At 35.7% G+C, this 11,613-nt stretch overlaps 1 protein-coding gene across 2 annotated transcripts; it reads right to left on the bottom strand.

Moving 5' to 3' along the window:
- Positions 1-2,252: 2,252 nt before the first annotated feature.
- LOC121421316 lies at positions 2,253-11,508 on the bottom strand. 2 transcript variants are annotated; one of them, XM_041615998.1, is made up of 3 exons: positions 11,220-11,508; positions 6,900-7,016; positions 2,253-2,783 (listed from the first exon to the last, which is right to left on the bottom strand). In XM_041615998.1, the coding sequence occupies exons 2-3, from the start codon at positions 7,000-7,002 to the stop codon at positions 2,293-2,295; spliced, it is 594 nt and encodes a 197-aa protein (XP_041471932.1). In that variant the 5' UTR covers positions 7,003-7,016; positions 11,220-11,508; the 3' UTR covers positions 2,253-2,292. The 2 variants fall into 2 exon arrangements, with proteins under 2 accessions (XP_041471932.1, XP_041471933.1); XM_041615999.1 differs by having other exon boundaries at positions 11,224-11,508.
- Positions 11,509-11,613: the final 105 nt, after the last annotated feature.

The following is an 11,613-nucleotide window of genomic DNA, read 5'->3' as shown; positions in this document are numbered from 1 at the left end:
AGTAAGGGTTGGACAAAAATAAATATATATGTATACATATGATACAGCCCATCTATCATTATTAAAGCGGTCAAGGTTTTCCTTTTGTCCTGCACATACTTTTACATATGCTTTTTTTTCTTCTAAAATTCCAGCAAACATTTATCGTAAAAAGCTTTTCTACAGCTTTGGTAGCCAGTAATGTGAACTGTACTCGAGTGTCATCGAATACCACAATTATACTAAAGTCATGGAATGCATGTTTTACCCATTAGAATGATGGTGATACGTTGATATGTGCTCAAGGCGCTCCTCTAAACTCATTCTATATATTTTAACATGGCAAACTTTTATTATCAGTATTTACAGCATTCTGCACCAATTAGAGCAAACATTATCAATAGACACTTGAATTGTTGAATGCGTAGGATCAATTTCTTAGTTAAGGATAATATTAATGTTTTGCCTAGCATTTACAGTTTTTTTCTGGCTCTTTAAAATTCAAAATAAATAGAGTCGGAGCTTTAATTTCACATTGCAATCAATCAGAGCACCTGAACCACACGTAAGTAATTTATCTCAGAAAATTTCTACATCAAATACCGTTCATGAACCTGATTAAATGAAAACCGTTCATCATGACTGATTTTCACAAAACCCTTTTTCATATCATGTTCTTCTGCACCGTCACCATTTTGTTCCCCTCCTTAACGAACATAAAACACAATATCCCCCAGCAAAAAAGTCTCACACTAATGTATATTCTTTAAACGTGCTATTAAATGTAAATTAATATCAGCCCGGGAAGGAGACCTTTATGAAAATGATCGATAACACACAATATGCATTTTTAATTCATAACTCGTGGAGAATCATCGTGATTATTTTAATCATGATGCATCTATAAACCATTCACCATATCTGATCGGAATCATGTAAATTAAAACAATGCAAGTTCTTTAGACTACTAACATCAGTATTCGTTGTTACAAGAAAATAGATGATACAATACTCGATCGTGGGTCAAACATCGTATTTTCCTGATTTATAAGAAAACACAAGAATGGACAAGAAGGTCTTACAGCCTAAATTGAGTTTTACACCGAGTTACACTTATGGTGCAAACATTTCACCCTTCCCACTCTTAAGAGGCTCAAATCGGCACCTTCACACTGCCAAGTTTACAACACCTTACCTTATAACAGGTGAACACTTGGTACATATCTTAAGTGATAGGCGCAACGTTGCGTGCAGCAAATCCAGAAAGGGGGAGGGGGGGGCCTTTTTAAAGATAATCCCAATCATATCTTTACGATATCTTTTTTTAACGTTTTAGTTGATTTCTTATTCTCTTTATCTTCTTTTCATGGAAGAAAAGAAATAGCCCCTTCAAATATGAAGAAATACACGTTTAACTTTTCAACTGTTCAGGGATATTGGTCTTCATGGATTCTTAGAAATGAATTGGGCTTAATTTTGTCTACGAGTTACGCTACAGGAAGCCTTTTTAAGATTTGTAAAGTTTAAAATGAAGACGTGCATCTCTAAGGTAGGGTCAATGTCGTACCCCGTGCGTGTCGGCTGCTACACAATTTATGAAATTGAAATCGGGTCTTATTTCCTAGATCGAATTCGAAACAAAAATGTATCTTAAATAATATTGTATATCTGAACGAATTTGAAATATAATGATTTGCATGATAAGCAAGTACGGCAGGGTATATAGTTTCGTAGTAGTAGTAGTAGTAGTAGTAGTAGTAGTAGTAGTAGTAGAAGAAGAAGGAGAGAGAGAGATAGAGAGTGGGTGAGTGAGTGAGAGAGAGAGAGAGTGATGTTAAGAGAGGGGGAGATAGGAAAGAAAGGGGAGGGGAAGGATAGAGCGCATACAGGTAAGTGCAAAGATTGAGAGCAATAGGAAACGGGAGACTAATAATTATCTAAGATAAATAGGGGGTAGAGGCTCAGTTTACTCATTAAAATCGTTTTATCCCTCATGATCATTTAGAACAGAAACAGAATGATTTGTTATAACATTCTCAAGTTGTATCTTTGTAAACATTAATGGTACATTGTTTCCAATACTTAATATGAAAAATATCAATAACGAAAGAATGAAACAACTAATATTTATACTAATTGTAAAATTGTATTTTTTACACGAAATGTGTAACAAGTATACTCGGGCCGAAATAACTATAATGCTAAGGCATTTTAAAAGCAATGACCATGTATCAAATGTGCCAGTGGTCTTTAATTTTCTTTTAAATCACATGTTCGTTAGTTATCAAGGAAATGGGACCCCCTATTACCCCTTTATCGACGACCAAACGGTAATCTGGTCCAGTGCGGTACTCTTTCCCTCAGCCTATTTTTAACAGTGCGCCCTCTCTTGTTCGAGAAATCGCTTGATGACGATGATCCCTGATTCTTGTTGGCGCCGCTGAATCGTGATCGTTTTCCAAACGGTAGAGGGCGTAAGTTGGCATTCGGGTTAAGACCACCGACGTTCCTGCATCCCCGGCCGCGACATCGGCTGCGTTTATCGTCCTCAGGGATGATGATATCAGTGTTGGCTAGATCAAGGTTTACGTCCAATAATGATTTTCCAAGGTGGGATTGTTGTCGGGGACTTAGCCCGGTGATTGCGGCGAGTAGTCGGTGGGTATCCGCTTCGTCTAATTTATTAGGATCAATGTTTTGTATAAGGCGCGCTATAACAGTCATCAACAAATCTTGTATGTCATCATCCCGATTTTGTTGGGTTGCAACGCCCTCTTCGTCGTATGTGGGTACAGGATTTGCCTCTGCAATAAACAAGAAAATATATTGAAATATAAACAAAATTGTCCGGGTATTTCTATAATGATTACATTTTTTATTGATAATACTCGAAATGTATTCATAAGACAATGACGGATGAAGAATGTTATTCAAACAAACTTAGGATGAGCAAATCAAATTTTGTCACATTCATTACCATTTCCTCCTAATCTACACAATGTTTATGGTCAGGTTTTTTAAAACACGTTTTCTTCTTTTTTCTTATGAAAGTTGCAACTGATGGCACTCCTATGTTCGTGAAATCATAAAGTTTCTTTACAGTAAAGGCATTAGTCAGTCAGAGAACGACATTTTGGATTCAATGAACATGGACTAAACAAAGATAACAACAACAACATGAGGTATAAACTCTAGTTCATTGCCTAGCCCTACTTTATTCAGCAATTCCCCCTTTTCAACGGATGTTTCTTGAAAGCCTTGATATCAAACAGTATCAAATTTCGGCGTCCAATTATCACTGATGACAAACTTCCACAACCTCAATACACTCTTAAAAAATAGTGGAGAAAAAACACAATTAATGAGCACTTAAGCATGCAGCGTTTGTCGAGCGCCGTGTGTAAATCTTTGCTGAGTATAGTTCAAATATCGGGGGGGGGGGATGGACCAATTTTTCCGATCTTCGTTGCGTTCTATATGAGGCTCTCCCCCTTCTTTTTCCTGATTAGGTTACAGCGAACATTTTTTATCTCGTAAAAACTCCCCATTTTCCCCCTTGTCAATACCAGAAAATGATTGTTCTACGTCATGTACATAGATGCGTTACAACGCAAATTGCTTTTAAAACGTTTCCGTCATTGTTAACGAAACCTATACAAATTGCTCTTGTTATTTAGTTGGGGAAGCTGCATGCTTTATGAATGGCATTTTAATGAATTCGAGCTTAATTTCCTCATTTTGGTAGTTTTGCGGATAGAAAAATGCAATTACTAAAGCTAACATTCATTAATTTAATGCGCGATGAAATGGTGCCTAGATGCTGTTTTCATTGATTTACTGTGCCGAGCGAATATAAGAACAAAGGAAACTTTAAGTAATAGGCCTATATGAGGTCGTAAGGGGTATTAACTATGACATCATAATTGTATGTCATTCAATGCTAATGCATATTTCAATGGATCGACAAATGCTGAAATATTGAAATCATGAATGAAATATATATATATATATATATATATACATATATATATATATACATATATATATATATATATATATATATATATATATATATATTTATATAGATATAATCCTTACTTAAACTTAGGCAATTGTAAACGAATATACTACTTGAAAATGATTGGTTTTGAATTTAAAAAATGATAGATTCTATGAGTTTGCACTTTCGTTATCATCAACATTTCTATTAAATCACATTAAAAATAACGTAATTACGCCTAATTGAATAGTCCAAGTGCAATAAGGACTATTATTAATAATCAAAATTGATGGAAGGTCCCATTTTTCCGAATTCTATGAAAATAACCCGACCATAAAGGGCAATACTGCAATGAAAAGACAAAGAGAGTTTCTGAATGAAATAAATGATGAAATCTTAATCTTAATGCCATCATACTATTCAATCCTTGTAAAGTATATTTGAAACACTTAAAATAACACATGCCATCGATTACTGATCTTGCTATTCTTTTCTTTTCAATGGCTATACTAATCATCTTATTACTATAAAACTCTTGATTTGTGGATGACCTGGCCTCTAATGTATAGATATTCAGAAATCGCCCTTGGCAATGTCATGAAAATGAGATTGAAAATGTCAAAAGCAGTAAGCGATGCCGAGCAATTGAATACTCCGAAATGGGTCAATTGACATTAAGTCACATTAAAAGGGAGAAATAAAAAGTACGTATTTTTCTCCAAATTGTTGATTCTACATTGTAGGTAGAATCAACAATTTGGAGAAAAATGCGTACTTTTTATTTTTCCCTTTTAATGTGACTTAATGTCAATTGACCCATTTCGGAGTATTCAATTGCTCGGCATCGCTTACTGCTTTTGACATTTCAATCTCATTTTCATGACATTGCCAAGGGCGATTTCTGAATATCTGTAATTATGATATTGTTGATAATTGTCGAGCCAAATTACACAAAGCCCGTGACGCAGAAGCCGACTTCTTCCATAATTAAACGTGATCAATTGATCATCTGCCTAAATAGATTTAATACACGCACCTCCATTTAAGAGAATGGTGAGGATAAAGGCTGACATTGAGCCCCGAGCATGCCGAGCTTTGTGCGGTATCGCTGACGAAGATGGGAAATACGTTATACGTTTCTGGTAATTTGGAGCAGGTTTTGACTACTTTGGAAATAATAGAGGTCGAATTCTCTTTTTGCTCATGTAAATGGAGCAAATTGATATTATCACAATGTATTTTTTAAAATATACATTTGCTTCAATGAGAATTATATAAAATCAATCAGCTATTAATACTGATAATTGTAATAATAAAAATTATGACGATAACGCATTGTAAATCTGATAACAATAGCAAAGTTTTCTGTACTATTTCATTAATGTAAGGCATATGTAATGAAAAGTATAAAAAAAAGAATCAGGCACGCGACAAAACAACTTAATCGACAACTTTTTTCTTCGAATGATCATGTCATCCTGAAAAAAAACGAATTTTACAATATCTCACACCGAAACACTATTTTTCTTGCATTCTATTATCGATCTTGATATCACTTACTGAACTTTCGACTAATGTATCGTTCAATTATTACCAATAATAAAATTTACTGACCCTTTCCATTATTGCATAAAAAGCTACAGCTTTACTCTAAGATTTATTATTTTCAAATGGTATTTATTTTTTTACTGGAAATGAGTTTTTATTTTGATGCTTTGAAGGTAAACTTTAGATCATATCTTTTTTAAGGCGTCATGCATTTTGCACTTTTGCGTTTGGCTGCTTGAATCGAGGTTTGAAAATGAATACCAATATTTGGAATTATCCACGTGTTAGAGGCTTGCAACGATTTAAAGACAGTGAAAAGAACGTGAAATAATAAAAAAAAATATGAAAATATTGGAAAATAAATTTCAAGAATGCTGATAAAGAGTAAAAAAATAGGTGTAAACATATAAACATACAAATAAATTGATTGAAGTACAATAGAATTCACGAATGATGAAAAATAAACATAACATAAAACACATGGGTACAACACGAGTTTGGAGACTGTCTCTCGTCACGTGTGCTTCTGGTCTCGTACATGAGATCATCGTTATTCACGCCAATGATTTTCACTCCTCTCCCAAAGAAAACGGCATGAAAGAAACACTACTTATTCCCAAGCGAGCAAATTAATGTGGAATAAAAGAACGTGGGAATATGCTGATTATTCCATGCATTGATGTGAGTATTTAACGACATTTATTATCATCTTATGTTCAGGATAATAATTCATATACATATTTTGATGTGTTGGCATTTTGCTGGCAGATTTTAAATGTCAGAATTAGAAAAGAAAAAAAAGAGAACAAAAACTATTATTATGCCAATGTTCTCTTCAGTTGGTATTCCACGAGACATGAAACATGCATCTTTATGTGGGTATATTGAAAACTTGTTCCAAATAGAGCTAAATTCACATTTAGGGTTCTTGTGATTTGAGATTATTACACCATACACCCTTTTCCTGGCCGTCAATTTTGCGAGATAGATATATATAATATTTCTCAGCCATCGATATAAAAATATTTACATAACGTTAAGTTTTTTCCGCACAAACATATCATTTGCCACGAACTCCGCTCCTTTTAACATTATTTCCTAGTCGGAAAAAACAAGGCCAATACGAGGTACGTGTTGGTTACCTTATTGAACAATTCATGAAAACGAAGTTTGTTCAGTTTTCTCTTGCACACTTGTCAAAAGAGATGTTTTATCGCGAATGTGCCATAGATAAGAGCATTAATTCATTAAAATCTTATACAAAAATAGCTTTTTAAAAAATCATCTTTCTTTCAATATTCACAGCATTTTTTTTCTGGGTGGCGGGGGGGGGGGGGGGTTCTGGCCCAATTTTAGGAAATACCTCGCTTACCGACATATAGTTTTGCTGGGACGTATTCATCACCGGTTGTTACCGCACAGAGTAGAGCCAATAGAACCGTAACCGCGGTAACACTAGATCGTACTTCCATCATGTGGACACGGTGACCTATCCGGTTGAAAAAAAAACACAAAAGAGAATAAAAATAACAAAATGAGGAATAAATGTGATAATGTAACTACTGAGGGTTTCCACGGCGAAGAAGAATAGTGTAGTAGCTTTCACGGTACACCATGTATCTTTCTTGGGTAAGTGTTGGTCCTGAAAAGGACAACCCAAACTTGAAAACGTTCTTGAAAACGACTAGAACACACTTGTGGAAACGTTGAGCTTGGATGATCCTTTTCAGGACCAACACTTGTCCAAGAAAGATACAGAATGTGATAAGACCGGACATGGTGGCTCAGTGGTAGAGCGTCCGCCTCATGAACGGGAGGTCGTAGGTTCGATCCTCGGCCGAGTCCTACCAAAGACTTATAAAAATGTGACCTTCTGCCTTCTTGCTAGGCGCTCAGCATTTAGATTGGAGAAGGGTAATAATAACATATAATGTTATGCAGGGCCCGCTGGTAGAGCAGTTTCCTAACTGAAGTGGCTACCCTGGGTAAATAAAACGTTATTATTATTATCATATAAAGATCTTTATTATCAAGCCGACGGTAACCCGTGTAAGGTTTTCAAATTGATGTCAATTAGCACACGTATATCCCTACAGAAGAAAAAGAGAAAAGTCCAACAGTGTATTCACATGTGCTCACAACATGTTCAGTGTGTTCTTAGTGTGGAGGACAGTGTGTTCCAATGCGTTCGCGGTGTGTTCACAGTTTGATCACTGTTTGTTGACAGTGCGTTCACAGTGTGCTCATAGTGTGTTCACAATGAGATCACAGTGTGCACATAGTGCGTTTACAGTGTGTTGATAGTGTGCTCACAGTGTACTCCCTGTGTAATCACAGTGTGTTCACAGTATGTTAATAGTGTGTTGATAGTGTTCGCAGAGTGATCATAGTGTGTTCACAGTGTGTTGATATTGTGTTCACTGAGTGTTCAAAGAATGTTCACAGAGTGTGAACACAATATGAACTTGTGTATGCACTTTTGGGTTTGGAACTTTAGCAGCGTAAATCCCATATTCCAAATAGCCCAATAAGTGAAATACTCTCTATATTTTTAAATTCAATAATTTAAGAGCTTGAACATGCATGTCATCATACTGTTCACTATACATGTTATAAAAGCACACTATGTGAAATTGTGCTCTTTCATTTGTCATTTTTTTTTTACATTTACCCAAGTCACGGGGATCAGTTTCAATCACTTACCACAGATTTAGATTAAAAACATATGTAAAAAAAAACATGCCATTACTGCTGTTTGACGTGATACAGTTAGGTGTATATTTTTTCTTCTTAACTTTTAAATTTTCAAGGCAAGTTCATGAAAATTATTATACTTTGTTCTTCATCATGACATGTGGAAATCCTAAACATTTACATTAAAGAATCTACGGAACGTGATGATACGTCTCCTTTTTTCAACGGTGAATTGAAGAGAGGCCAATCGAGTAAATGTTCCAAATCTAAATTGGGGACACCCTTTTCGATCCTTGATACAATTTAAGGAGACACGTACAAATAAGGTATTTGATATATAGATACCATGTACAAGTACTCCCAAACACTGGTGAATACCGACTATCTAAGACCTTGCCTATTTCCATAGCTGATAGTCGAGACGGGAGGGCAAATATCATATTTGGCGCCCATTGCGTTTTGAGAGGGTTAGCATACTCTCGTTTCCCCCCACTAAAGTGTCACTCGTGGTTTAAATCAATGCGTTTTAGCTCACCCCCTCATATTCGTGGTGTTGCATTCAGATTATTGGGATTAGGGGGTCGCGGATGTGTGGTTAAAGAGAACTTTGATCGATTAGATTGACCTTGTAGGAAAGTAAACCCTTGAGACAATGTCCAAACTATTTTGTCTTCTTCCTGCGTAGTGTTTTCTTGGTATTGTTATCTTTTCAGACTTGAGTATTATATGAACGACTTAACATCTATTGAACACAAACTCAATGTAATATCAGGCAAGTTTATTAATAAATACATGCAAAATTTGGTAATAAAAAAGATGTACGTAAAAAGATTACTGAATACATCAATACATTAACAGAAAAATGTCACGATTTCATTAGCCGTAACCAAGTATTGTTTTCTTTTATTGCAGCATGCACTTTTAATTTTTGCGAAAAAATCTTTATCTATCTATAACATCATTGCTACCCATACCTCCCTCAATATAGCATGATAATCACTACGTCATTCGGTCAATAATAAAGTATATTTATCGTATCATGGCATATTTCCCGGTCCCGCGCTCTCGAGAGGCGCCTTTTATTCTCCCTTGGAAGCGGTGTAGGGGCTGAGGCGACAAAGCAGAAAATTCTCCATGATCCTGAAGTTTCATGACTTCCTCACATTTAGTGACCTTTTTCTTCTTTTCCGGTATCGCAGGAGGATTGGATGCGGCAAATTGAATTGGGGGCGATAATCGTGGGAGCCGAGAGGCCGTCGTTCCAGCCACGTCGAGTTACATCAGGCTCAACATGTTCTTTTAAACGGTCCAAATTGAACAGATTTGTCGAAGAAACATGGATTCCTGAATCTTGAAGGATCCAACAGACATATATCGTGATTCTTTATACGTGTAACCCCATTTATTTTTGCCAGTAAAGACTGATATCCAACAGTGATATCACATCAGATGCCGTGGCCGACTGGTCTAAGGCGCCTGGCTGTGCATAGAAAATCCGGGGTTCGATCCCCGGCCGTGGCACCTATGCCCAAGAGCAAGGCATTCAAAGTACGATGCTCTTTTATCCTGCTTTAAAAAAAATGACATTCTATATATTATATGTATATATATCTATATAAACATACCTCTTTTCCTATTAATTTCTTTTGAATGTACTTTTATTGTAATTATTATGTACTCTTGTTTTAAACTCGTTTGTAAACGCTGTGATATAGTTAACTATGGAGAGCGTACTAAATGCTAGTTATTATTATTATTATATATACATATATATATATATATATATATATACATAAAGGTAGTGTGTTCTGTGCAACATGGAGTTGTATAAAATTATATCCTGCTTGTATTTCTAGACACTGTATTGCTTAAAAATGAAATCAATATTTGATGAAAATAAGGTGATTTCAGAATTCTGGCAATAACAGAAGGATATATTGAGTATCACCTCATCAAAAATTATTCTATATGTAGATTCCAATGTACCACTGAAAATTAGCACACTGCACTGCTTTTATATACAGTTTTATACAAACGATTGTACTTACTTTTACAGATTAACTTTTTATTCGTTCGATTTATTTTGTTTTTTGCTTGAATATTTTGTTCTTATGTTTCTCGGTGTCAACCCTCCCTAATATCAACCGTTAAAAGTAACAGTTCATCAGGCTACCTTGTCCGAAAAGTCGATTGTGCCCATTTAGCACAAATCGAAAGGCCCTCTTGGAATTCAGAAGGATTTTCCCTCTACGGCATGATGGTCATTAGCAAGACTTCAGTTAAGTTGAGTCTAACAGGGCATCATGACCTTGTTTATGGGCATGAAAAAAAAACATTCTCGTTTTTCTGGTAAAGAAGGATGTATGGGAAGGGGATGCGTGAGAAAAAGAAATGATTACATCACAATCAACTTTTAATAAATGATAGTAATCATGGTAATAGAGGTTTTATATGACGCCGTCGCGCAGAAATATCCGAAGGAACTGTTGCTGTGCCAGCGCAATGAGCGTCTCTGGACGTCCCAGCAAAACTTTATGTCATTATTAATCATTATCATTAATTTTCTATCATGAAGCGCATTAGAAAATAAATGGCATAGGGTGTCATAAAGCATGTAGAGTGTCACAGCGCCGAGAACTGGTGAAGTTAAGACTACAATTTAGTTTTGAGAGTCTCCATTATGAAATAGTTAGCATATTAAACTGTACGTAAATTATCACGAGAAAGAGAAAGCCCGTCAATAACCAAAGATGTCTCACTTAGGATTCCCTGCAGCCATCTGTTGCAAATATAGAATGTCTAAAGTAAACTCAACAAGTGTTTTAATCTTAGTCTAAATCTCAACTCAATAAATTATCAAGAATGATATACTCATTGGGAGCATACGTGGATCTCTACGATGGACACTTTAAACATAAATAAACAACAACAACAAAACAGTTCTTCGTTAGTATAGCGGAATGAAAGAAATGACAGAAAACGGCGAGTCACCACTTACTCACTCCGGACAAAGCAACCTTTCTTGTGACGTTGCGTTAGAAATCACACCTCAATACGGAGGAGGCGTGGACAGCAGGTGAAATGTCGTCTCAAAGAAGAATTACCAAATGCCAAGAACACCATCCAACAAAGCATCTACTTAATTATTACGGTATAAACGGGAATCTAGAATTTTTGCTGCCACCACGCATCACATGGAGGCAATAAGTAGTTATCAAGTTAGCAGCGAATAAGGGGCATGTATCTCCACGAGTAACGTTTAATGTGTGACGTTGTCGATGGGCGAATTGAAAAACAATGAAGAGATTATTATACTTTGGGAATGACGTAACTTGTCGTGATTGAATATTGCGTGTATTGTTACGTCATGCTTAATAGGCCTACTGGGCATG

The sequence above is a fragment of the Lytechinus variegatus genome, chromosome 9 (genome assembly GCF_018143015.1).
Source record: "Lytechinus variegatus isolate NC3 chromosome 9, Lvar_3.0, whole genome shotgun sequence".
NCBI classification, from domain to species: Eukaryota; Metazoa; Echinodermata; class Echinoidea; order Temnopleuroida; family Toxopneustidae; genus Lytechinus; species Lytechinus variegatus.
This window is presented reverse-complemented; position numbering and strand designations above follow the sequence as displayed.

Excerpts from the sequence above, each read along its gene's own strand:
- LOC121421316 (XM_041615998.1), bottom strand. The coding sequence starts at position 7,002 with ATGATGGAAGTACGATCTAGTGTTACCGCGGTTACGGTTCTATTGGCT. Across the intron at positions 2,784-6,899 it reads CCCAGCAAAACTATATGTCG|AGGCAAATCCTGTACCCACA; the intron begins GTAAGCGAGGTA and ends TGTTTATTGCAG.